Below are 27184 nucleotides of genomic sequence, written 5' to 3'. Positions count from 1 at the left end.
GTTTGCACCAGCCGCACTTGTTATTGTGAGGAGGTCATTGAACTCAATATCCCTTAAGCTGGTGAAATACGAGTGCAAAAGGAAGAGATTCATTTCCGTGAAAACTCAATGAGGATTAGTTGCTACAAAGAAATCCTGTTAAATTAGGTGTGGAAGAAACAACCACAAAAGATCTGTTAAAAAGAAAAACCCACAAGAAGCCAGAGGGATTGTGCCATCAAGTTGCCACACAAGTGTCTGCAGGTCCTCGCTTAACTGTAAATAAACCCAAATTGGAAATCAGAAGACAGATCTGGCTGTAGTTTATTTAAAGAGGACAAGGTGCAAGGCCACAGGAGAACGAAGACTAGATTGGAAAGTGAGGGCATGTTTATGTTTTTGAGTGGATAAAATTTTCAAGGTATACATCACTTAAAAGAATTCCCTCTGATGTCATTTAAAAGAATTGGTAAGAAAATTACCAACAGTTACTAATTTTAAAAATCTAAGAGAAAGAGTATAGATATCAGCTAGACCATTTTCTCAATTTTCATGTGTATTTGAGAATTTTCACAATAAATATTTTTTAAAAATCCTTTTCCTCTGTCCATCTCTCCCCTATTTTTCCCCCCTGCTGTTTCTTTGGTCTCAACCAGAGGGTTCTTCTGAGGATGAGAGTGAATGGGACATTTGTGGGGCAGTTCCCATGATCCAAGCACAAAGCAGGCCTCCCTCCATTTACTCCTTATGACAATGCTTCAATTCCTCCCTACAGAGGAGGAAACCCAGGCCCGGAAGTTTGCAGTCATCTGCTCCCTGTCATGCGGCCGAGGAACGGGGAGCCCAGGCAGGGGTGGCTGTCTGCTGAGCTCTTGCTCCTAACAGTGGCCCTTCCCTGCCAGCAAGGAGTCTGTCCTGGGTCAGGTGGCCCCTGCTACCATACAGTAATGGACCTCAGCCACCACAGACAGGGGCCTGTCCCTTCCCCCTGCCCAGGCAACCCCTCCTGTCCCCAGCAGCTTAATATACTGGAATCAAGAGACAGCAGAAACAGAGGGAACAGAGCTCACAATTCACAAGACATTTGGGCTGGAAAGGGTGAAGCAAAGAGTCTAAGGCCAGAAAAAAATGTGTATTAAATAGGCTAATGCTAGTTGCTGTGCTGTCCCATGCTTTAGCCGCTAGCTGTATAGGGCCATTTATAGTCAAATTCATTAAAATTAAGCTGTGCTTAAAACTCAGTTCTTTTATTGCACTAGACATACTTCAAATTTGGCTACTACACTGGACAGGACAGATACAGGACACCTCCATCATCACAGAGAGATCTACTGCACAGCGCTTGCGTGGCGTAGAGGGTAAGATCGCAGGGAGACTGTGCAAACAGATCGCTGGTTTTCAATGTGGGCTTCTCCCTGCTGTTACCCTGGGCCTCCGTTTATTTACCTGGAAGATGGGGATAATAATGTGAGAAGCCCATGAATCTGGGGCCAGTGGTTAGTCAGTTAATCAAGACAAATCACACAGTTGTCATTTGTTCCCCCAAAGAACACCCTCATCTTCCTGGGAACAGTGGGGCTCTGGCCTGGAAACACTGGTATTTCCCTGGCAATAGTCAAGGTTCCATCTCTCCAGGTCTTCAACCACAAGGTTTTTCTTCCAGTGCCCAGAACATTCTGGAAGACCTTAAAATCCTACCAACATCATTCTTGAATTAGCAAGAAGCAGCTTTTACTTTCTTTCAGGCCAGATCTCTAGATGATAATCAGGCTGCAGAAAGGCCACAGCTGCCACCTCCAAGTAGCTAGTACCTGATGTCCCCTGAGGTTAGAATAATCCATTCTAACAAGAAAGAGATCTTATCAGGAAAAAATGGCCAGGACCTCTGGTCTTCTGGAAAATTACTGAGCTATATTTTAAGTATAAAAGTCAATCTCTTAAGATTACAATTGCCCTGCAGAATAAGCAGTTTGGAAAGGGGAGAGAACAGTGAGTGGGGTGGGGGGCTGCTGACAGGAACCCGCGCTCTCCGTGTTGAGTGCTTGTTCACACATTTCCACTCAGTGTCCATGGGAATCTGTTAGGCAGCCATCCCCGGCCCCAGAGTCCCAGATGCCGAAACCAAGGCTTAGAGAGGTGAACTCGCCTGCCCAAGATGGAAGGTAGGCTGGCTCTGCTTTCTCAACCCCTGCCCCACCACGGGTGGCCTTAGACGAGTCCCCTCTCTCCCTGACGTGGGAATGGCAAGGCCCGGCTGGCTCACAAAGCTTTCGAAAGGCTCCAGACTCAGATATGAAGGGACTGAAGGGGCCTGGGGCTCACCTGGTGGTTGGGATTACTTTTCCGTTGTCCTCAAAACTGACACCCTTTGAGCTCTGCAAGAAGAAACACTCAGGCCTTCTCGAGGGGTCACGGTTGTGACACTAGCACAACAGGACAGAGGAAAATCACTAGGTCCCCTGACCCCCAAAGCAGGAAGGAGACAGAAGCAGGGTATCTCAAGGGGGGGGCCTCGGGTGTTGCTGTTTTTGGTGACTGTTCAGCTGACGATTTTCCAAGCTGAGAAACACACATACACAAACTCTAACCTCCTCTGCCTTAAAATAGAGCTGCTGAACCCAAAATGCCAAGCACAGGGCAGAGTCACCTGCCTGGAAGGCAGACAGTCCCCTCCCCCCAGCCCCAATAATACCCACCCACAGCAGGTGCATTAGACAGAGCACCTCTCAGCTGCATGTCACAGGACCTTTGCAGAGGAGGGGGAGTGTGGTGGCCCAGGCTCCCTATTCCCTTTTCAGGTAAGGACAGCAAGGTCCATGGAGCTGAGGGGGGAGGGAGGGAGGTGCCAGCAGCATCAGTTCAGACAAGTATTGTGATCTCAGGAGTCAAACAGCCCCAAGTTCAAGTCCTGCCTTGGCCCCGACCTGAGAGTGAGGACTTGGCAATTCTACCCCGTGCCTGCTTCCTGGACACTGAAGTAAGGGTTCCATGTGAAGTCCATGAGATGTCCAGTCCAGACAGGTCTCCCCAGCCTTAGCCTTGACCCTGCTCCTGGAAACAGATTTCGTTATCTCCTCCCTGCAATCCGGTAAAATTAGGGTGGCTGCAGGAAACAAGGCATGGGGAAGGCTGGAGCCAGCTCGGGGACACACTAAGGCTGCAGCAGAGACCTGGGGAGGCTGGGAGCTCCCTGCTAGGAGTCCCCAGGAGGCTCACCAGGACGCTGAAAACAGTGTCACTTGGTACTAGGGGACTGGAGTGGGACCCGGAGGAGTGGGGTCAATGGAAGGCCCAACACTGAGTCATTCAGGCCAAAGACCAGGGGCCACCCTGAGTCCTCTCCTTTCCCGCCGCGTAACTCATCAGCAAGTCCTAACCCTCCGCATACCAGAGTAACAGCCCCAAATCTCAGGGGCTTCACACAATGGAACAGAAGTTCAAAATGAGTGTTCCTGATGGTACATGGCCTTTCGATGTCTCTTTAGTGTTCTGCATTCAGCCTGCAGGTGGGGAACAAGGGGAACACTTTAAGAGGCCAGACCTGGGAGTGGCAGACATCACTTCTGCCCATTGTGTACTGTCTGCAGGTTGGTCATGCGGACACTCCCAGACACCAGGAAGACCCCTTAACATGCTGGCTGGGAACCCGGCTCCATTTGCCTAAGGTACTCCAGATTCAGTTCTCTCCTTCTCCAGTGCCATGTGCAGGAGCCAGACCACCTTAACCCACTTGGAGTTACACGAGCCTCCCCTCTGCTCTGCGCCACCTTCCCCCTTCGACATGGCGGTACGTTGCTCTCTCTCTTTTTTTTTTTTTTTTAATTTTTTAGTTGTAGCTGGACATAATACCTTTATTTTATTTATTTTTTTTTTTGTGGTGCTGAGGATCAAACCCAGCGTCTGGCACGTGCTAGGCAAGCCCCCTATGGCTGAGCCACAGCCCAACACCACCACCATGCTCTTTTTTAAAAATGTGACTCAGATGGCTGTGTTGTGTGTGTGCTGCGGCAGCCTTTCTGTAGTTTCCAGTCCTGCTGAAGTACAGACCCACATGAGACCCTGTGCCAAGTCTCTTGTCCCCCTTCTGTCCCCCACCCCACCCTGCACCCCAATTCTCTGGACTCCAGCCACACTGGCTTCCTTGCTGCTCCTGGCTGCCAAGCCTGCCCCCTTCTGTTTGGAAGCAGAAGCCTGCACTGGCTGCCTGGGTGACTCACCTGGGTGACTTTCCCGACCACCTGAGCTGCTGCTCAGGAGCATCATCCTAGGGCACTGCTTTCCTCTTTTCACACGGTCTTGAGTGACCTTCGTGTGTGTTAGCCAACCCTGCTACAGCTTTGTTCTCACCAGGAATCCTGTGTGCATCAGTAGGTGCGGGGTGGACTCCTGCCGGATGATTGACTGACGGAAGGAAAGCGGGCGCGGAAGGCTGGCCCACGATCACACCGTGAACTAACGTGGAGACGGACTTCTGCAGATCCGGGCCGTCAGGGTCTGGGACCCCGGCGCGGGCAGGAGCCGAGGCCGACGCGAGGGGGCGGAGCGCGGGGGAGGGCAGGCCCCGCCCTGCTGTCGGCCGGGCGCTGCGCGGCAGCCGTCGGGGCGCGGGCCGGGCGCCATGTGGACGGCGCGGGCGAGCGCGCGCACCGCGGCGCTGCTGCTCTGCGTCCTGTGCTACCTGCTGGCGGGCGCCGCCGTCTTCGACGCGCTCGAGTCCGAGGCGGAGAGCGGCCGGCGGCGGCTGCTGGCCCAGAAGCGCGGCGAGTTCCGGAGGAGGTTCGGCTTCTCGGCCGAGGACTACCGCGAGCTGGAGCGCCTGGCGCGGCAGGCAGAGCCGCACCGCGCCGGCCGCCAGTGGAGGTTCGCCGGCTCCTTCTACTTCGCCATCACCGTCATCACCACCATCGGTGAGCCGCCCGGCGCGTCCCCTCCGCGCCGCCCGGTCCCAGCCGCGGGCGCCTCCGGGTTTCATGCCACCTCCGTCCAGCGGAGCGACTTTGGACGGGTCCGAGCCTCCCTGGCCTCCTGCCGAGTAGGGCTGTCAGTCAGCCCAGGCAGGACCTGCAGGCGACAGTGTTAGTAGAGAGGCTGGCGCGGGAGTGCTCGGACACGCCCCAGGGGCTGGGGGACAGACGAAGTGGGGCTGCAGGACCAATTGCCCAGAGTTGCTTCCTTGCTTCGTTGCATCGCACCAGCTGTGTGTGACCTTAGACGAGTTGCTTAAACTCTCAGAGTCACATTTTTCCTCTTCTGAAATTACAGTGTTTATCGATTAGCTCTGTTCCGGTTTTATGGGGAGATTATTATCAAGAAGATAATAGGTGCAAAAGTTTTATCGCACTGCCTGACACAGAAAGCACTACCCAAAAAAAGTTTCTTGCGTTATAATGATAATAATTATTATTATTACTCCATGAGAACAGAGACCTCATCTGTGTTAGTCACTGCTGTCTGGCCCAGTGCCTAGCCCATAATAGATGCTCAATAAATATTTTGTTAATGGAATGACTAATTACCACAAGCTTTGGACCACACCCTCAGGGATCAGAGCAGTTCTTTGCAGCATCTGGGCCACCAGCTGTTGCCATGACTACCGTCTGACTGGTACCTACTGAGTCTAAGTCTGGGGAAACCGCAAAGGAGAGAAGCATGCGCTGCAAGGCTCCAAGCTTGGTGCAGCCACCCCACAGGTTCAGCTCAGCATGTGCAGGCACCTCCTTGGGCTGGGAGCAGTCGTCTGGAAGTCCCAGCCCTGGAGAGAGTTTCTCCTTAATGCTCTTGCAAGAATGGGAGCTGTGGGCTCAGGGGTGGAGTTCAAAGCACAACTTGTACAATTACATGGAGTTTTGTGTTCCTTTCCACAGCCACCTACCCTCTCAGGCAATTGATTGTACCTCTCTGAGCCCTGGTTTTATCAAAGGCAAAGTGCAATTGTTCCTACCTCACTGGGTGGTTGTCAGGTTTAGGTGAGGTCAAGGCCCGATGCCTGAGGCTAAGGAAGCACTGTTCACTAGTAATAATAATTCCTTACTGTCAACTCTGACTCCAGCTCCTATTCAGCCCTTTTGCCCCCTCCTGTCTACATAGGCACCACTGCTTCCCTATCTGGGTTCAGCCTGAGACCTTCCCTGTCGCTGTGTCACTGTAAATGCCACCCCACCCACCTTTTCTGCCCTTCCCCACATTTTTTGGAGGCTGTCCAGATGGGTTTGGCTTCCCTCCTGCCTGTATCCCTCTGACATGCCTGTGGAGCCCTGGGAAAGAATAACTGGGTGGAAATAGGAGTTTGCCTTGGCTGACCACTTGGGGGCGCCACCACCTGCACGCTGGTCTGGTCTGCTTAAATCAGCCTTGCAGACAGCCCTGCACCAGGGCCCAGGAACCTGACCTCTGTTTGGATAGAAGAAAAGCATTCAGAAGCCCTTGGGATAGTGGCTACCAACTCAGGCCCTGGGACCTTTGGGCAGCTTCCTTCCTCTGAGCCTGGTTTCCTTATCTCTAAAATAGGGATAATAATGTCATCCCATATGGTCACCAGGAGGGCTAAAGAAAATAACCCATGTAGAGTACTAGTATGTTTAGTTACTATCGTTATTTGTTTCGTTATCTGCCCAAATCTGGCATAGCCTAGAGCAGGGGAAACAGCATTTCCTGGACTCTTATTCCTAAAGAGGCCCTTCTGTCTCCCTCTAGCATCCCCTCAACTTGATTTCAGTCAATAAACTTTTATGGAGAAACCATGGTTCCTGCCCTCAAGGAGCTTAAGTCTGATGATGGACAGAATCCCCTTTAAAAGGACAGAGGTAGGGGCTGGGGATGTGGCTCAAGCAGTAGCACACTCGCCTGGCATGCGGGCAGCCCAGGTTCGATCCTCAGCACCACATACAAACAAAGATGTTGTGTCTGCCAAAATCTGAAAAATAAATATTAAAAAAAAAAAGGACGGAGACAAACTGTCAGGGCCAGGCAGGAGCACTGTGGAAGGCAGCTTTAGTTCTTTAGCTGTACAGTTCTTTGCATTGATGGTGTGAATGGTCCACAAGCCCACGGCACACACTTCACAGGGCGTGAAAAGGTGTTAAATGTAAAGGAAATCTTCCGGCTGCCCTGTCTCTCTCTCTCTCTTTTTTTTTTTTTTAAGAGAGAGAGAGAGAGATAGAGAGAGAGAGAGAAATTTTTTTAATATTTATTTTTTAGTTTTCGGCAGACACAACATCTTTGTATATGGTGCTGAGGATTGAAACTGGGCCGCACGCGTGCCAGGCAAGCATGCTACCGCTTGAGCCACATCCCCAGCCCCAGCTGCCCTGTCTCTTAACCCATCACTTCTCTCTCTCTCAGTCAGATAGAGTCACCACTTTCTTGTGTATCCTTCAGTCTGTATTCTCTGCCAATGTATTCCTTTGAACATAACACACGTCATAGGGACATTATATCATACACATAATTTTGTCTCTGTTTTTTTCACTTAATATATTTTGGTGATTTTTTTTAATAATAGTCCCTAAAGAGCTGGGTCATCTTTTCATTGCAGTTAGCAGGGCATCTCACTCTCTGATCAACTGACATCTTGGCCTGGTGGTTCTGTTGTGGAGGTGTCCTGTGCATTGCAAGATATTAGTATTTGTGGTCTCTATCCTGGAGAGCCAAGAACACAGTCACCCTCCCCTTCCCCCTAGTTGTGACAAAAATGTCTCTAGATATCACCAAATGTCCCTTCAGGGGAAAAGCACTCTGGGCTGAGAACCACTACTGTGTGGTACTCCATCTTTCAGATGGCACCATGATGTATGTAGCCAAGCCCCTATTGATGGACACCTAGGTTGTTCCTAATTTTTGCTAGGACTGAAAATGCTACAGTGACTACCCAGAGCATATGTCATGTTGCCCACATGTGAGGGCTAACTTCCTAACTGTGAAACTACCTACCTAGACCGGAAGGCTTGTGTATTTTACATTCTGGCCAGTGGCACGGATCTGCTGGAAGAGGCATATTCTGTTGGAGAGACCCACCTGACTTCTCCTGGTTTATGGACCCTTGAAAACTATTGCTTCTCTCTCCAGAAAGAGGCACCCCCTATTCTGCATTAATGGCATCCTGATGCAAGATTCAAGGAAGTCCTCTCATGTCTTGATCCACTATAAGAGTGAGGGGTACAGTGAAGAAATCCCTACACCAGATCCAAACAGAATCAAGAGGCATTTAGTGAGGGCTGGCCAATGGCAGAGGCAGAGGTGAAATTTGGAAAGGGAGGAATGGACTGGGGGAGAGGAGAAAAGGCCATCCAGCAGGGAGAAGCCATGAGAAGCAGCCTGTGGGGGTGGGTTCTGCTGGCAGGGAAACAAGGCATAGGCAGAGAGTGGGGTGCCAGAGAAGGGGTGCGGCTGGAGAGAGGCGCCCGATCAGGAAGGAGCTGGGATGCCTCGTGAGGCTGGGACTTTACCGGTGGACGCTAGAAGCCTTTGCCTGGCTTGGTTTGGTTTTGTGTCCGAGGTACACTTACACATAGTGAAACAGCGACTCTCAGAGCGTTGAACCATTCCCTCGGCCTCTGGCTGCTCTGTACTTAACTCCTGTTAAGTTCTGTACTTAACCCCTCTTCCAACCCCAGAAACTGGCAACCACGGATCTGTTCTCTGTCCCCATAGCTGTGTTAATCCCAGAATGTCTTTCAGTGGAACATGTGGCACATTCCACCTTTTGGTTTGAGATCCAGCTTTTGTGGTTGCAAGCAACAGTCGGTTGTTCCTTTCACTGCCACAATAGAGAAGCAATAGTTTTCAAGACTCCATAAACCAGGCAAAGTCAGGTGGGTCTCTCTCTTGCTGGGATGTGCGACAGGTTGTTATCCATTCCTTAATGGAGGGATATTTGGGTTGTTTAGTCTGGGGAGATTAGGACTAACCACTCAAGGTCATAAAGCCAGGGAATGGCCTGGTTAGGTCTGGCATTTGAAGATGCTCAGCGGGCTCTGGGATGGGGGACACCCAGGGGCAGGCTGCCACCAAGGGTGTTGAGGGTGTTGGTAGACAGAGCCGGGCTCTCACCACCCTCCCTCCGCTCTCCCGGCACAGGGTATGGCCACGTGGCGCCAGGCACGGACTCGGGCAAGGTCTTCTGCATGTTCTACGCCCTCCTGGGCATCCCCCTGACGCTGGTCACCTTCCAGAGCCTGGGCGAGCGGCTGAACGCGCTGGTGCGGTGCCTCCTGCTGGGGGCCAAGCGCTGCCTGGGCCTGCGACGGCCCCACGTGTCCACCGAGAACATGGTGGTGGCCGGGCTGCTGGCGTGCGCCGCCACCCTGGCGCTCGGGGCCGCCACCTTCTCGCACTTCGAGGGCTGGTCCTTCTTCCACGCCTACTACTACTGCTTCATCACCCTCACCACCATCGGCTTCGGGGACTTCGTGGCGCTGCAGAGCGAGGAGGCCCTGCAGAGGAAGCCGCCCTACGTGGCCTTCAGCTTCCTCTACATCCTGCTGGGGCTCACGGTCATCGGCGCCTTTCTCAACCTCGTCGTCCTGCGCTTCCTGGCCGCCAGCGCGGAGGGGCCCCAGCGCGCTGCCCGCCTGGCCGGCTCGCTTCACCGGGCGGCGCCCGAGAGCCACGCGCGGCCCCGCCGAGCCGCCGGGGGCTCCATCTGCGGCTCCTGCCGCCGCATCCAGCAGCTGGAGAGGTGCGCCCGCGACAATCTGGGCTTCTCGCCCCCCTCGAGCCCTGTGGCCGTGCGCGGCAGCAGGGCAGACAGGCCCCGGGCCCGGTCCATCTGACAGCCCTGGCCAGGCGGGGTCAAACCTGGTTGGGAGCATCTGGAGCATCTCCCTGCGCACCCACCCCGGGGCTTGGAGAGGAGCCAAGGCCTTGAGGCTGTCTTCTGCAAGGAGTGGCTCCTCACTACCTTCTGATGCTCATCTCTTCCAGCCCCTCAAAAATACGTTATGCTGCATCATAAGCACAAGCTAGACTGTAGGCACTCCGTAGGTGCAAATCCTAGTCCACATTGCTGCAGGAAGGCCTGGCCACATCAGCACCTGGGAGAGCCCTTGCATAGGACCACCTTACCTGCTGGCCCTTCAGAGGGGAGACTTGTGGCCACGTGTTTTGTGAAGAGGTGGTGTCATGTGCGGCAGGGAAATGTACAACTTTCAGCACTGGAACCCTATGGGGAAGCCAGGTGCTCAAGCTAGAAGCATGGAGAACAGATGCACGGAAGGAAAGCTCCCCAGCAGCCATTTTTTGCACATTTAAATGACTTCTTTCTGTTCACCCAGCCTGTACAGAATTACCCACGTTTGAACCACCACCCCCACTGCATAAAGCTGATCCTTTGTCCTTAGCCAACCCCACTCCCAGATGAAGGAGATCTTGCTGACAGCCCCTATGTCACTAGGACCCCGCCCCTAGGAGGCAGCCCAGTGCTGTGGGATGAACTTTATTTGGGGTCCTGCGGATCACCAGCATTGTGACTTTGGGAATCTCATTCTTTCCTTGGGCTTCAGTTTCCACATCAGTAAGACAATTGGGTGCATTTAGAACCCTGCTCCCTCCTGTTCGTCTCCAGCAGGGCTTTCCCAGACAGGTCTCGCCCCCATTAGGGGATTAACAAAGACCCTGGCGGGGCATCCTGGCATCCCACAGCATTAAGACCCTTAGAACCTTTATCCCTCCAGAAAGAACCACCTCAACACAAACCAAGAACAAGCCCAGTTAGAAAAGCCAAAAACTTTAATGTTAACATGAGCTACATGGTCATGAACACAATGCGATGTGACCCACTCCAACCCAGGGGCCCCAGAAACCCTCCCTCCCCAAAGGTCTGGGCGGTCCTGCTCCTGGAGAGGGCATAAGGAAAAGGTGGGTGGGAGGGCCCCCAGCCTGAGGACCCAGGGTCCCGTTAACCCACCACCCCCTATAGGAGGCAGCTGTAGCATCAAAGGGCTCAGAGGTGACACCTTTGCCCCCATTCCGGCCTCCACTCGGCCCTCACAGACGCTTTGGGTGAAATGGGCATGAGCCCAGCCCTCGGGCCTCGTCAGGTGAGCTCTGGGGCTCAAACACTTTCGTCCTCTGAGGTGCTGCTCTACGGACATGGGCCCTCCCAGAGGGCAGGGGAGCTGGTACAGGGGGAGGGAGGGGGTCGGTCCCCTTGGCCCAGCACAGCACTGCTGCTCAATAAATAAATGCAGGTGACCTTGCCTGATGCAACAGCTGTGCCTCTGAAAGGAGTGGAGCTCGTGGGGTTCCGAACACTGAAGCACCCCCGGGGCTCCTGGCCTAAGGAACTGGGTGGCGAATCAGGCTGTAGAGTGGACAGCCGTCCCCTGAACTTCCAGCTGACCTCCTGGGGACGAGTGATCTTAGAGATGCTGGTCAGGGCTCAGCCACTCCCTCCCAGTGGGACCTTCCCCAAGCACTCTCCTCTCACCTTGCCCTCTTGATGGAGTCCACAACACAGGCTGCCCTCCACCTACTACCCAGGGCTCCTGTGGGGGTCAAGGGTATGAACCTGCAAGTGTGGAGAGCACTAGAGGAGGCAGGCCTGGCACAGGTGAAGGAGAGCGGGGAAGTCCCCAGAGGGTGGGTGCCTCTGCGCACTCCCTGTGCCCTGGCCGAAGCTGGTGTTTCTAACTCTCCCTCCAGCCAGGCCTGGAGAGCTATGGCCCTGGACAGAAGCCCCACCCACACATCCAAGCCTGGTCAAATCCTGCAGGCCCTCGGTCAGCTGGGCAGCCTGCTGGGAAGCCTCGGTCCCCTGGCAACCCTCTCCCCGAAACCCAGAAAAGACACTGGCCCAGTAGGTGGAGCAGAGCAGGGGTGTGCAGCCCGGGGCTGAGCTGGAATATGGTCCTGGCACCTGCCCTGGCACGACCGTCTCCTGGTGCAGGAAGGAAGCCTGAAGGAGCCCTCTTCCGCCCCAGCCGCTGACTTGCAGCGGGTCCTGGGCAAGTCGTTCCCACTGCTGGGCTTCAGCTGCCTAGGCTTTTGTAGGATTATAATTTGTCCTGCCCCTATTTGCGGACCATTAGGAGGCTCTGAGGAGAGGGAAAAGGAGTGTGGCAAGTGGCAGCCCCTTCATCCTGGTATGGCTCCAGCTCAGCCAGTTGGGAGGAGGAAGCCCAGGCTCAGGGTGCCACTGAGTGCCCAGGTGACCCCGGGGTGGCTCCTCCTGTGCCAGGCTAGATGTCATCTATAAAGTGGAAATGGACTAAAGGTCCCCAAAGCCCTTTCCCTTAGTATGCAAAGGCATCTGGACAAGGACGGTGGAGATGACACCCTCCCATGGCACCCCTGAATGTGACCTCTGCCCAGAGATGGAGAAAAGAATTGTCCCCTAGAGACCCCAGCGCTAGAAAGGCCCCCCAACTCCACCCTTTCTGCTCCTATCCAAATGGTGGAGTCTGAGTTGGCAAAGGATCAGACAGCAGCGGGGACAGGCTGGGCTTGAAGGCTGCCCAAAGCTAATGATGAAAATAATCACTCCCCCTCCCCAACCCCCCTCCTTTGGCGAGGACAGACGATGGTTCCCATACCCAATGGTCACAGCCCCTCGTAGGAGGGCACGTGCTCACGATGATGATACAAAGAAACAGGGCTCCAGCCCCCACCCCACCCCTCCAGGAGGTGAGTGAGATTTCACAGAACAAACAAGAAAATCATTGGGGGGGCCTCGCTGACCACCCCAGGGGGTAATTATTGCTTTGGAGAGCTCTCTCTCTCTCTCTCTTTCTCTCTCTCCTCCCCCCACCCCAAGGCTCTGCAGACACCCAAGGGAGGGCTCAGATGGAGGGGGGAGGACAAGTCAGCATGAGCTCCCTCCCCCTCTGCTTGGGACAGCCAGGCTCTGCCCCATCCTTGAAAAGTGGCCCCTGAACAAACCACAGCAATGATGGACAGAAAGAGAAGCCCTCTCTCCTCTCCTGGCTCAAAACATTTCAAATGGTGTATAATAAACAAACATCAGAGAAATCACAATGTTTAAAAAAAATGGGGGAGGGGCTGCTGGTGGGCCTTGGATGGGAGCCCACCGAGCCCTGCTCCCTCGGGCCCCAGCCTCAGGATTCACCCCTGCACGATCCTGAGAGGTTCTGAAGGCCTCGTGGACAAGAGGAGCATCTCCCGCGCTTCTTGCCGTGCAACTAAGAAGTTCCATGGAGGCGAGGGAACGCAACCAGAATTTTAAAGGACACCCTGGGCCTAACCAGGCTGGGGGACCGAGAGTTCCACGTGGAAGCAATTCTCGGTGGAACCGAACAGCTCAGGTGTTCCCAGTGGAAAATGGGCCCTGATGGCGCCCAGGCCCTGTCGGCAAGGCTCGGCCACCCTCAGGAGTGCCTTATAAAGAAAATCAGTACCAAGGGCAAGTAATCAGAACGCTGAGTACAGCGGGCAGCTCAACTACGACCCTACAGCAAGAGGAAGGAAGGGGAGGAGGAGGAGCAGCGGCTACCAGCAGGGCCCAGCCAGCCAGGAGACGAGCTCCTGGAAAGTCCTCGGGTCTCCTCTCCACCCCGTAAAAGACTGGCCGGAGCTAGGAACAGGCCCCAGTGGGAACACTAAGTCTGCCGGCTACCTGGACTACGCCCTACCCCGCAGGGACCAGGTGAAGAGGAAGGCATGCTGCCGCGCCTTGGGGAGGTGGCGGAAATGTGCTTCTATAAAGACAGACCAGCCAGCCCGCGGCCTCCAGAGGCCTCCCTGGCATGCAAAAGGGCTCGGGGCCCAGCAGGGAAGGCAGCCGCCCAGGCTCCCAAATCTCAGCCCCTGCAGCATCCCACTCCTTCCCTTGAACCAAGCCGATCAAGGGAACCAAGGGGCTGTGCCTTCAGTGCAGGATGATTGACAAAGACTAAAACGGGGGGCTCTAATGCCGCCCCAAAACTTCCCTAAACTGAGGCAGAGGGGTAGAAAAGATGACCTTCAATCTCATCCAACAAGAAGGGTCCCCCTATTGGAAACCCTTACCATGGCACCGCCGGTCCCAATCCTAGCTTTCCCCAAGCCCCCTCCAACCCAGCATCCCCACGTGCTGAGACGGCGATCTCCCTGGGCAGGGGTTCTGGAACCTCAGGGTCCCACAGCACTTCTACCAAAACACAGGTGACAGTGTCCTTCCAGTCCACCCACAGTTCCCAGACGAGTCTGTCACAGTGCCATGGAGCAAAGGGTCCCCTTGCCTCCTTTCCTTCAGTTCCTGCTGGACCTCCATTCCTAGAGCCACCGCAGAGGGGCAGGCAGGAGGGGATGGACAGATTGACTCGGACAGCTGCGGCAAAGCTCCTTCCACGGGCAGGCAGAGGGAGGCCCAAGCTCCTCTTCAAGTGGGGGTTGTGGGCCCCAGGAGCTGGCTCCGGATCCTTGCAAAGCTGCCCGGTCGGCTCTGGGGCAGGTGTCCTGCCTGAACCCGGTGCCGCAGGAAAGACACTTGCTGGTAATTGGCACCATGGAGATGGCCGGCTGGGTCCTCGACTTGGCTCTGGGCAGCAGCTTCCGAGGAGGCAAAAGGGGAAGAGGTGGGACAGTGTTTGGGCAGGTGGGGGGTTTGCTCTGCCACCTCCGTCTTCTTCCGACTGCAGCCACATCCACCAGGTCAAGGCCAGCCAAGTCAAAGTGCGCCAGCCCGCTGGGAGAGGGAAGGTCTTGGGGAGGAGGCAAAGAAAGGTGAGGAGGGGCCCGAGGGGGGCAGGTCTCCCCATTCTGCTTCCCCCGCTGTGGGGGAGAACCCCATCCTCCTCTGTGCCCCTGGGCCTGGGGTCCCAGGTCAGGGCTGGGTGGTCTCCAGCCATCTCGGGGAGCCCCTCCCCATCCCCGGCACTAAGATCGCTCACCACAGGGCCCCACGGTGCTCTCAAGGGACAACTGGGATGCCTGCCGGAGCAGGGGGCCTGTGGCTGGGTCCACCATGGAGGAGGTGGGGAAGAGCTTGTACCAGCCCACGGCCAGGGTGGTCAAGTCCAGCTCCTCCAGCAGCACGCGGGCCACACCCATGAACTGCTTCCGCTCCATCCGCCCGTAGTTCCCCCACACGATCACCTGCAGGGCGAGAGACACGGGTCTGAAGCCTGCCCGGCAACTCACGGGCTCCAAACAAGAACCTGAGGTCCACACACAGGGTCACGGTCAAACGAGGGCTGGCTTCGTGGCCATGTGTCTCAACAGGCTGTGGGCTCCACCTCCCCCAACCCTACGCAAAACAGTCCAGTATCACCCTTGTCTAATGGAGGCCCAGAGTGAAATCCTTCTCCTGAGCTTGCTCCTCGGAGAGCTGATGGGGAGCCCACTTCCGGTGCGTGGATAGATTGGTCTTCACTGGTGCCAAGGACTGACCGTGTCCCCACCACTTATACACTGAAGCTCTAAGCTCCACCTCCTAAGACTGGGACTGTGCTAGGTCATCAGGGGCATCAAGTTAAGTTAAAAAGAGGGTGGGCCCCCATCTAATCCGACAGGTGCCTTTGGACACATGGAGAGAGACCAGGGGCATCACTAATGGTGAGTCTGTCCCACTGTGACATTTGTCGGGTCATCCACCAGCAAGGACCCATGTCGGCTTTCTGCTTCCCCACTCCCTCCACATCCCAGAAGGGACGTGCCCTGAGGACCAGAACACACAGACCTTTGTCCAGCAGGCCAGGGGGGATCCTGAGGTGGTCTTCAGGCTGTTTCAAATGCTATTTGAACACCCCTGGGCCAGCTGTGTTTTCCAGACATTTCTGACAGTGACCTGAGGCAAGGAAGGTACTGCCCCACCACCCAGTGTCACCTGGCACATACAGTTGAGGAAGGTGCCACCAGATACGGTGACCTTACTAAGAGCGAAGGAGGCTTTCCTTCTTACCCCCATTCCATTTTTTAAAATATTATTCCTTGAGACCTGCTAGAACTGACTCACAACTCACTCACGGGTCTCAGCCCCCGTGGTGGAAAACCCTGCCCTCCATAGGACCTGGGCTTCTGGTTTTGCCAAAGTCCTCCTATCTGGCCCCTGTTGCTTTGCCTGTCTGGGCCGGATGCAAGAAATGAGATGCAGGCAGGGATGCCCAGGTGGCACAGAGAGCCAGGCAGAGAGAGGGTCCTGTGGGCATTAACCAGGCCCTGCCTGCCCCACGATGGGCACTCTTCAGCTCGTCTCAGTAACCGCCAGGGTGGGGCCAAACCTCTGTGGTCCGCCAGACTCAGAAGGCTGCTCCGGCAGGGGCAGGTACACTGTGGGCATGGATCAGCCCCGGGGCTCAGCTCCTTCCAGGGGGCGCCTCCAGAGGCACGATGCCCAGACTCGGGTGCCACACCCTCGAGTACACGCACACACATACCCAAACGGAGCCTCACCTGCAGAACTTTGCCCTGGGGACTCTCAGGAAACAGCAGCACCTGGTTGTACAGCGGGTCTAGCGACTTGCGAGCGACTTTGGTCTTCTTCTTAGCGATGCAGACCCCGTTCTCTAGCAGGTAGGCCTTGATGTAGGCCGCTGGGGACAGAGGCCAGTGGGGGAAGTTCTAGGCTGGCCCCTCATGGGGTGGGCAAAGGGGTGCCGCCCACCCACTGCCCAGAGAGTGGCCCCAGGGGGTCTGGGAGGAGGCCCAGGAGCAAGTGGGGCATGGTGGGTGGTGGGTGCAGCTAGCACTGGGCGGCCCCCTCTCCTCAGGCCTTCCCCTCCCCTGCTCTGCACTCCCCTGTCCTCTCAGCCCACGACCTGCCCACCCCCCCTTCACATTCATTGCTGACCCACTCACTCAACAAGCTGACGAGGCACGTGTTGAGTCCCCTGCTAGTCACGGGGTACAGCTACAGACCGGAAACACGTGCGCCTCCCGGAGCTCACTGCAGCGGCCGGACAGACAAGGCTGACCCACAATCTCCACTGGGTCCCTGGGGCCAACACTAAACCACCAGCTCCACGTAAGCCACCAGCTTTGGGACAGAGGAGCCTCCCATGATTGGGCCCCAGTCTCTTTCTTCTAGACCCTCTCAGACCTCCACCCACGGCTTGCAGAGAGGAGCTGGCCCCACACCTGGCAGTGTCTTGGAGCCTGGTTTGGCTGTCAGTCCCCGAGCCTGGATGATGTCCACTTCCAGCTGACCATTCCGCTCCTGTAAGCCGATCTCCACGTCACCTGCAGGAGGCCCCAGGAGATGACACTGAGAAATGGGAACTCGGCAAGGACCCAGCGGCTCCTCTCTGCTTAGGGATGAAAGCCCCTTCCCCTGCTCCAGCCCGAATAAGACCAGCGTCAACCCCATGCCAGGGTCCAGGCTCTGCCAGGGCGTGACCAGGCAGAGCAGGCTCCAGGTTGGGTACCCAGAGCAGGCTCCAGAGGGGAAGGGGAGACGCAGGACTTCCGTTGGGACACCCCATCCCCGTCCACAGGTAGCAGGTGTCTGGGGACTTACCCATGGGTGTGGTGGCCAGGGTCTGGCGGCCCACAAACTGCGCTGGCCCCATGCTGCCCAGGAAGTCACTGAACTGGGCATCCGATGCCAGACAAACTCCCCCGTAGTTAAGGCTGCAAGGAGAAGAGGTGAACATGAATGTTCCCAGGGTGAGACAGAACTCCGGAACTGGGGCAGGTAGCTCCAGAACGTTCCCCTTTCCCTGCGGATTGGCGTCCACATCCATCACCCAGACTCTCCTCGCTGAGCCTCCAGGGAATGGCTAAGCGGACACTGACCTCTCGGGCTGTGAGAACCACAGGAGATGGTTTGTTCCAGGCCAGGCTCCTGTTCTCTGAGGCCTTGATCCTCCAAGGGTGGTCCGGAGCCAGCAGCATCACATCCCCTGGAGCTAACGGATCACACTGCACCTGACTCCACCCCCTCCCCCTCTGTGGAACCAGAATCTGCAGTTTAGCCTGAGTCCCCGACGACCACTTTACACACCAAAGTTTGAGGTGTCCCGACAGCAGCTTCGGACCTCAAGGTGAGCTGCTGTGGCTGCTGCCTGGCTACCAAAATCCACTTCCCCTTCCTTTGGTAATAAGATCTCAAATTTCCTTTGGGGACCCCTCTCCATGGCATGTGACTGCAGTGGCTGAGCCGGCAACTCAGCCTGGCCAATCAGGTCATTCCTTCTCCTTGGCCAGCTGGCACAGAGAATCAGGCCTGTGGCCTAATTCAGTCAACATGCCTGGGAGCTTTGTATGAATTTGAGAGCAAGAGGTCTCTTTCCCCACCAGATGTGGGCCTCAGACATAGGAATGGAGCTTCATGGAGCTGAGCCATGGGATGGCCTGTCCCCCTGCAAAGCACCTGCAGACTCTACCAGTCCCCATCCTGGCTGCCCACGTCCCTCAACACTGTGAGGCACCCCAGTTGGCCAGCAGGTTCTGGTTTTGAGTAAGCAGCCATCAGGTCAATGCAGGATGGTAACTTGACATTGTAGCCCGAGTGCTTTCCACTGTCACAATTCCCACTCCCCCTGTCCCCCACAGAGGCAGCAGCAGATTGTCTGATGTCCACTGCCTCAGAGGAGGGCAGCCCTTAGGGTACAGAGATCAAGAGAGGTTCTTGGCTTTTCGGTCCCAAGAAACAGAAGAACAGGTACCAAACCAGGCTGTCCTGCCCCAAACCAGCCAGAGAGATGAAGAAAGTCGGGCAAGGTTCAAAATGACCAGAATGACGGGTGGTGTCTGAGGACCTCCCACTCTGCCTCCACGGTCCCTGCAGCTCAGTGATGACAGCCAGCATGACCCAGCTAAGCACAATTCCCTGGCACACTAGGAACTACAGCCAGTGTCCCTGTCACTCATTCATTCATTCGACAAGTGTTTATGGAGCACACACTACTTCCAGGCACCGTTCTGGATACAGAATGGGTCAGGGAACAAGTCAGTGATCCTGCCCTTGAGTGCTTAGATCCTAGTGGAGGAAGACACATAAAAAAATATATATATTATCCCTAAATTATGTAGTATGTCAGATGGCAGTAAATGTTGGTGGGGGGAGAAGACAAGAAAATTCCAGTGTGTGGGTGCTGGCTGCAATGCTGAACAGTCCATCAGGGTCTGTCCTGAGGTCTCTACTTGAGCCGTCCCTCCGTATCCCCAGGGATGGGTTCCAGGACCTCAGAGACCAAAACCCACAGTGCGCGAGTCCCGGATTTAAACGGTGTAGGATTTGTACCTGATCCTCACGTATATTTTAATCTGATCATGTCTCAATTACTCAGACACCTAGCACAGTGGAAATGCTATTTAAATGACGGTTACACCTTACAGTATGTGGGGAATAATGACGAGAAAGGAAAACATCTGTACCTGTTCAGTACAGTTGTCAACAATGGAGACCCGAAGCCCGGCAAGGCGCTCAGAGCTCTGAGAAGGGGCTGCAGTGGGAGCCTCCCCAACTCCCTCGTGTGAGTCCAGCACGGTGCTTGGCGTGCGGCAGGTCCACGTTTTGACTCTGGGAACTTTGGGGAAATTTTTTTTTCAGATATTATTGATCTGAGGTTGGTTGGATCTACAGATGCAGAACCCCTGGGTACAAAGGGCTGGTTGTACTTTGAACGTTACCCCAAGGCCTCTTTTAGCAATTTACACAGAGCCTTTCTACGTAAACTTCCACATAAGCACAAGCCTCGGGGAAATCTGAACCAAGTCAGATTGACTTTCCACAAACACCAGAAAAATGGAGACTCCATACTGAGAGTCAAAATAGCAAAGTCCAGAGCTTACAGAGTCACCCGGCATCTCAGGGCTCCTACAGGTTTTCACTGCTTCTGCCTTTCAGCCCCAGGCTGCTACTCTGCCTGGGCTCATGACACAGATTGGCGGGAGAGGTCGGAAACCTGCCCACCCTCCTGCCCTCTCTCGGCACGCTCACACAGACCACACAGTCTGAGGGCTCCATTTCGGCTGTGACAGCACTTTCCACCTGAGCGCAGGGCAGGCTGGAAGCTCCCCAGAAACAGCCCCAACCAGTGACAAACTGGGAGTGGCGTGCCGCGGGGATGACTGGGTCCCACATCCAACAGGGTCTCCCTTCGTCCTGCGTCCACCGCCCCCCGTGGTCAAAGGCTGAGTAACCCTCCTGCACTGGCTCCTTCTCCTCCCATCTCCTTCCTCATGCTGCCCGGCTGCTGGGGACTGCAGGGAACACCTCACAAAGCAATCCTTTCACTTTCATCTTTGAGTCTGGGTCTGCTTCTGAGAGAAACCAAACCAAGACAGACGCTGAGCAGTTCTGGAGCCCAGGCCGTCGGGCTTCTGTGGCTGCCATCCGGACGACTTTACAATGCTGTATTTCTAATTAATCCAGCATCTAAAAAAATAACGCCACTTAAACACCTGGGGACTGGAATACGCACTCGGTAATACTCTGGTAAAACCCAAGGCCCTGAGTTAACATCACCAGGCCAACAGCAGAGCTGGGGCGACAAGGCCTTCCCTCCAGGCCCTGGGGCTCTCCGCCCCACCCTCTCAGCCCTCTGAGGGGCACAGGCTGTCTTGTAAGGTGGGTGGACTCTAAAAGCCAAAGAAATGGCTGGGCCACTGGGCTCCGAGGCGTGGAAGGAGCCCAGCCGCTCAGACAGAGAGGCCTTCCACAGCCCGAAATTGAAAGTTTCCTCCACCGTTGTCATTGCCTGCTCCTCGGTTCCTGGTGGGGTGTGAGCAGACAATGGGGAACTGGCAGGCCTGGTAATTAGTGGTAATTGTTTCTAATATCTGGGCGGCTGCCTGATTTCCCATCCCAGGGCGCCTCGCCGGCTGCCAGGGAACCAGGCTAATGCCCTGGAAACCCTGAGCCAGCGCGTCCTCCACGGGCTGGAGGAGGAGGTCAGTGTGGCCGCTTCCTGCTGGCCGAAGGGCTGGCGGCTCTGGAGACCCCCTCCACCTTGGGTCTCCCCTGGAGCAGGAAAAAAGGCTGCTAAGTCAGACCTGGAGCTCTGACAAGTTGCTGTGGTCACTGCATTTTAGTGCTCTTATCTGTCAACAAGATGGCACGACCCCGTGGAGAGGGGACAGTCATTTAGGAGGCTGGAGCCTATGCTCTTATCAGTTGTGAATGTTTCCAGATTGTCTTCTTACAGGGCTCATTAGCAGAGGCACACTTAGAGCTGGCTGAATTATGAAGTGCCACATCATGCTACTACTTAGACCAGTCCTGGTATGCAACAGGAGCTTAATACATGTTCATTATCAAACCCCACAGCTGGTCTCAAACAGGCAGAATGAAGGATACTGGTTAAGATTGCACTCAGGCATAACATGGACCTTGGATCCCATGTGCAATCTGGGACTGTTTTCTGTCTTTCTTTCTTTCTTTTTTTTTCTTTTAGGTACTGGATATTGACCCCAGGAGCACTCTACCACTGAGTTACAGTGGTAGCGATCTCCCTACCTCAGCTTCCTCCTAATTGACTGTCCAATCTCCACTCTTTTGGGGAGCGGAGGGGTGGGTAGCAGGAATTGAACTCGGGGGCACTCAACCACTGAGCCACATCCCCACCCCTATTTGCTTGCGTTTGACTTAGAGACAGGGTCTCCCTGAGTTGTTTCACGCCTTGTTTTTTGCTGAGGCTGGCTTTGAACTCGCAATCCTCCTGTCTCAGCCTCCTGAGCTGCTGGGATTACAGGTGTGTGACACCGTGCCGGACCCCAGAACTTTTTATTTTGGATTTTGAATCAGGGTCTTGCTAAGTTGCCAAGGCTGATCTTGAACTTGCGATCTCCCTGCCTCAGCCTCCTCCTGAGTCAGTGGGATCAGCAGGATCTGTGGGAGCAAGTTTTTAACCTCTCTTAGCTGCAGTTTCCTTATTTATAAAATGGGAATAAATGGTAATTGCCTTGCTGAATTGCTGGGGAGAGCTGGTGAGATACGTCAGACTCGGCACAGAGGATCTGCTGTGAACCCAGGAGGGAGACGGCCTGGCCTGGCCTGCGGGGCCTCCTCTTGTCACTCTCAGGGCTTCTCCAGGCCTGTCAGGCAGTGCAGCAGCTGGACGTCTGCAACCCAGGCCCAGCCATCTGGAGGGGTGGGGCAGGGCTGCAGGCCAGGTTCCTCCAGGGATGGCAGGCCCTGAAACAGGGGACGCCGTGTTCGACTGGCCTTTCATTTTGTGTTCATGGTGAAATGAGATTTCTTGCACTTCAAATTCCGTTAGTTTTGTTCATGGACCTAAAAGTCATCTGTCTTTTTTTTTTTTTTTTTTATCATTAACCTTTGAGCTTGTTTTGGCCCCTGGATTTTCTGTGCTCTTGATAGTTAAAGTAATAATTGGGTTTTCTGGGGTTCACTCCAGTGTCTTTTCCAGATGGGTCACCGGTCTCCACAGCATCAGGAATCGTGAGGTTGCAAAAGCCTCGCGGTGATGACTGGCTACAGGGTTCTCTGAAAGCTCCTGGGAATTCACTGCCCACTTGTGCACCCCTGCATGTCCGTCTGTCCAACCACCCTGACATGCCTACAAATACATCAATTCTGCTGTAGTGCAAAGTATGCAGTTCTAAAAATTACTGTGGGTTGCAAAATCCTGCAAAGAAGAACACGGCTTATGGAGAAAATGGGGTCAGTGTCACATTAAAAAAAAAGGAGGACAGGAACCTAGTAAATACGGTAGCAGGGCAGCAGTTTGATGCATGCTAAATGGTTCTGAAATGCATAAAAATACGAGTACAGCACTTTTCCTTGAAAACCTGGTTTGCTCAAGGACGTGGAAGTTTGCTTGTCAGAAGAGAAGCAGACAGCGAGTTACTGAAATGGGGTGGAAAACTGTCCCGCCAGGAGTGGCTCATGACACCCGGTAAACTGAGGGCACCTGAGTGGTGTGGGGTTTTGCGCATGGCTGGTTGGGGACAGCCTCTGTATTCTCCTGGTGTTTCTCATGGATGAAACCAATGCCTGACTGAGCAAATGCGAAATCCCTGTTATGCTCAGATTGTTCCCTAATACTGCCATCATGTTGGAACAAATTCTGGTTTTCAAAACCAGCGCTTGTAGCAGAATTGACCGAGTGCCAGGACACACTGCGTCACACAATCCTGACTGGCTTTTCAGGCATTCAAGACAGTTCCAAACCGGCCCCACTCCCATGAGAGTGTGGCTTGTGGGCATGAAGCCAGGGATTTATTTTTTATTTATCAAAAATGTGTCATGAGCCAAGTACTGATCGTACTAAGTTATTCATGTTATCTCACTTGATCCTCTTAACCACTCTCTACGAAAGCTAGGCATTTGTGATCGATGCCCATTTCACAGAAGGGTAAATCAAGGCACGGAACTGTTAATAAGTAAATCAAGATCTACCTGCTATGATTTGAACCCCAGGGGTCTGACTCTAGAGTTCACCTTCTGAGCCATTACAGTAGATAGTCAACCCTGAGTGTCCCCGGGGAGTTGGTTTCAGGACTTCCCACAGACTCTCAAACCCATGTAGGCTTATGTTCCTTACATAAGGTGGTGTAGTATTTGCAAACAACCTACGCACCTCCTCTGTATATTTTAAATCATCCTTAGATCATTTGAAACCCCTAATCAATGTCAATTCTATGCAAACCATTGGTTTACTAGACTGTTCAGGGAATGACTGCAAGGAAAAAAGCGTTCACACATTCAGTACAAACACTGTTTTTCCTCCTGACATTTTCCATCGGAGGCTGACGGAACCCACGGAGGCAGGACCCTTGGGTGTGGAGGGCTGACATCTGGCTCCACTGCCCTGAGGGGCCCTCAGCGCTGGGGTCAGACAGGCCTGGGTTTTCCTGGAGACACCTGATTCCCCTCTCCAGGCCTTTTTGGGAATCAGAGATAAACAACGACGGGAGAGTTCTTGGTGCCGCTGAAGCAAAGGAGACAGACTCCTCAGAAGGACCGGCCCCACCGAATGCTCCACAGATAGGAGCGCTTGTGAAACAGAGGGACCACCCCATCTGATGGGGGCCCCTAGCCACACCAGTCCCACTTTGTCCTTTAGGCACAATGACCTGCTACAGCAGAAGAGGGGAAGGGGTCGGGGTCTGACCATCTTCCGACCCCGGGGCCCACACTGAACAGGGAAACTGCGTGGCAGACGTGTGACCCTGAGCTGGGTGCGTGTATGCCCTGTCACTGGCTCCATGCTGCTTTCCTGGGATGTGGGCACAGTGACCCAGACGCCCAGAGGCCTGGCTGCTGATGACCCAGACACTTCAGGTCAACAGCAGGCAGAGGGGAGGAGCAGGTGGGGCCTGGCAGAGAACACTAGGAGCCCCCCAATGGACAGAGGATGATGCGGTCCTGGCTTCTGTGAGATGAGGAAGGCTGCGGGGGGCGGAAGGAATGGACTGCGTGTGGCTCCCCACATCTGTTCACCAAAATCTGCAGAGCATGTGGGCCAGCCGGGTGGACACGGAATCTGGTGTCCAGTGGGACAGACACACAGGGGACATTAGAGTAGAGAGTAGAAGGTGCTGTGGAGGGAGTCCAGGGCCGTGGGTGCTGCTGATGCCGCTCGCTCTTCCACTTGCCCAGCCCACACCCAGGGCAGACATTGCTAATCGACTTCAGCCCTGCCAGGCCCAGACTTGGCTCCAGAACCCTTCTCCACACAGACTCCCGGGAGCCACTATCCATTAGCTGGAGTTGGCACATGAGCTGAAGCCTGTGTGCCAGTTCTGAGCTGAGATCTGGGGGCGGCATGAGTCAGAGGGCGAAGCGGGAGTACAGGCAGAAAAAGGAGTGCCAGGCGCGGAGGCAACGGCCGCGGAAACTTGGGGTGAGGTGGGGAAGTGTGGAGGGATTGGGGTGGTGGGCCGGGCCGCAAGGCTGGGGACTGGGAGGAGCCTAGAGAGGCAGAGAAAGTGTGAGGTGACAGAGTGGGAATGTGGACCAAGAAGGAGACTTGCTGGTATCTAGAGGAGAGTGACAAGTGGCCTCAACCAGGGCCACTCATGGATGCAGATGGGGGGAAATGGATGGATTCAAGGAATAATCGAGAGTAAAATGGGGGCCAACTGTGGATGAGGTAAGAGAAAGAGAGGGGAGCCCTCGGAGAGAAGTCCCAGGCTTTGGCTGGGCAGCGGGAGATGGAGGCTCTGCCCTCAGGCAGCGCGTGGCTCTGTGGGCCCACCCCCCAAAACACTATTTAGTGTCCACGACTTCTAATTGCAGCAGTGACATTCCTTTGCCTAAGTCTCGTGGCCTCTAAAGGACTTGGTCCTAGCCCCTCTCTCTACAAGAAGAGCAAGACTCCCAACAGGAGCAGCCTCCAGTCAGTAACTGAGAAGAGCTGGAGTGTACATACTCTGCCCTCACCTCCTGGGGGTATCTGCCGGCTTCCCCAGCAGGACTCGGGTCACACTGCTGCAGTGGGGCTGGCTGGCTGCTGCCACTGCTGCTCCCACCCCCCACATACACTCTTTTGTGGTACTGGGAATTGAACCCAGGGGTGCTCTACCATTGAGCTATATCCCAACCCTTTTTCACTTTTTATTTTGAGATAGGGCCTTGCTAAGTTGCTGAGGCTGGCCTTGAACTTGCCATCCTCCTGTCTCAGCCTCCTGAGTCACTGGGATTACAGGCATGGGAGACCCCGCTGGATGGGAGCTGGCTTCTTACAGCTTCATTTACTGCGTGCCTCTCCAGCCCTGTCTCTCTCACACGATCCTCTGCCATGATTTCCCAGAATCACCTCCTAAGTGGATTCCTTGCACCAGGTCTCAGATGTGATTCTGAGAAAACCCTTAAACTAAGGCAGTCAGTCAACAGGAGCATCTCAGGCTGGAGCAGGTGCCGTTCCCCGGGGCCTTTCTCAGGGGCTTGAACTCGACCCCTGCCCTTCATAGGAGCAAGATGGGCCCGTCTGCAGGGCGGGAGCTCGGTTGGCTGGGTGGGTGGTTGTCCCTCCATCCTTCACACACACAACTCCAACTTTTGACAAGGCAGAAAGGGGCTCAGGAAGAAGCCTTTCCCCAGCCCGGGGGATGAGCCGTAACTCGTCCAACACAGGAGGTCTGCAGGAGGGAAAGATGGAGGGGAGGTAGGTCCTCGGTGGCATCGTCACGCCACCAAACCATCCAGGAAGCATCTACTTGAGAAATCCTGGCAGAGGGAATTGCTAAGTGAAAGAGCTGAGCCTGACTGTTAAAGACAGATGCCTGGCTTTGAATCCTGGCTCGGCCACTTACTCACCGTGTGACCTTGGGCCAGTCACCCTTTCCACGTCCTCATGTCTAGGACGGGGATTAACAAACAGCCCCACCACCATCAGGTTGTCGTGAGACTTAACTGTCACTCTATGTGACGGTATGGCACAGTGCCGGCACTTGCTGCTCTCTTCAAGCGTCACCTGTGGCCACTAATGCAATGAAGCCAGGCGTCACAATGACGCTCCCACAAACCAGCGGGGAGGCTAGTTAAAGTTCAGATTATGACCCCCGTGGGCCCCGGCTGGAGCAGATCCTGCATTTCTAACAAGCGCCCAGGAGATGAGATGCTGCGGAAGTACAGAGGTCACCTTGACCAGCAAGGTCAGGAGCCTCGGTCCACTGGCATTAAGTAAGGAGGGGCCCAAGGCACCCTTACTGATAGAGGGCCCCAACACAGGTGTGCCCCTTCCCTGCCCTGAGATCTGGTCAGGTCTTCCACACCTGGTCTTGGCAGCTCTCACCACTCCCAGCTACTTGGTCAGCACCCTGCGAAGGAAATCCGTGGAGGGCCGGGCCTCTGCAGCGCCCGCCCAGTTGCCTGGCGCATAGCAGGTGCTTAATGGAATTTGTTGCCAATCCACATGGGAGCGCCCTGTGCCCCCTTGCAGGAATACACACACCCAGTGGGCAGCAGCTCAGGCAGCCCGGCAGCCCGGGGCTGCAGCCTGGTGGGGCTGCTCCAGGGAGGCTGCCTCCCCACCGGCCTCGGCTGGGCTGGCAGAAGCCAGGGGTGGGAAGAGGGCGGGACAGTCACACCCCTTCTTGATTCAGAGCCTGGCATCTGGGTCCAAACAATGCCCCTAACACCTGCAGAACAAGGAGAGGGCTGGCTATGGCTCATGTCACCCTGTCCCTTCTATGCCTCTCCCTCATGCAGGTGTGGGTGAGGTGGCAGCCTTAAGCTGGCCCCCACTTAGACTCAGTCTCTCTCAGGAGGCAAGACTGTCCCCACTTCTGGACCCAGCTTCCTCGGACCCCCGGATCCTGCTCAGTTGGAATCAAACCACGCACCCCAAACCTTTAATAATCAGTCACCACAGCCAACCTCTCCCCGTGCTTACGCTGTGCTAAGCACTATATTTGGGGT

General features: G+C 55.0%; 2 protein-coding genes across 3 annotated transcripts in view; one reads left to right on the top strand and one right to left on the bottom strand.

Annotated features, from left to right (window-relative positions):
* The first annotated feature begins 4585 nt into the window (after window positions 1–4585).
* On the top strand, window positions 4586–11186 carry Kcnk15 (potassium two pore domain channel subfamily K member 15). The gene is made up of 2 exons (XM_078052083.1): window positions 4586–4886; window positions 9055–11186. Exons 1-2 carry the CDS (start codon window positions 4598–4600, stop codon window positions 9747–9749), a joined length of 984 nt encoding a protein of 327 aa, XP_077908209.1. The 5' UTR covers window positions 4586–4597; the 3' UTR covers window positions 9750–11186.
* The window catches only part of Rims4 (regulating synaptic membrane exocytosis 4), a 54114-nt gene continuing 37616 nt past the window's right edge, over window positions 10687–27184 (bottom strand). The window contains exons 3-7 of one of the 2 annotated variants that reach the window (XM_040274150.2): window positions 17369–17481; window positions 16990–17091; window positions 16306–16445; window positions 14805–15009; window positions 10687–14615 (exon numbers count right to left, since the gene is read on the bottom strand). In XM_040274150.2, coding sequence (XP_040130084.2) covers window positions 14188–14615; window positions 14805–15009; window positions 16306–16445; window positions 16990–17091; window positions 17369–17481 — 988 coding nt within the window. In that variant the 3' untranslated portion in view covers window positions 10687–14187. Of the gene's footprint in view, window positions 15010–16305; window positions 16446–16989; window positions 17092–17368; window positions 17482–27184 lie in introns of both variants that reach the window. The other variant, XM_005325293.4, reaches the window with a different exon arrangement.

This window comes from Ictidomys tridecemlineatus, chromosome 5 (assembly GCF_052094955.1).
Source record: "Ictidomys tridecemlineatus isolate mIctTri1 chromosome 5, mIctTri1.hap1, whole genome shotgun sequence".
Taxonomy (NCBI): Eukaryota; Metazoa; Chordata; class Mammalia; order Rodentia; family Sciuridae; genus Ictidomys; species Ictidomys tridecemlineatus.
Note: the sequence above shows the minus strand (reverse complement) of the source record. Positions and strands in the feature narration are given on the sequence as shown.

Excerpts from the sequence above, each read along its gene's own strand:
- Kcnk15 (XM_078052083.1), top strand. The coding sequence starts at position 4,598 with ATGTGGACGGCGCGGGCGAGCGCGCGCACCGCGGCGCTGCTGCTCTGC. Across the intron at positions 4,887-9,054 it reads CACCGTCATCACCACCATCG|GGTATGGCCACGTGGCGCCA; the intron begins GTGAGCCGCCCG and ends CTCCCGGCACAG.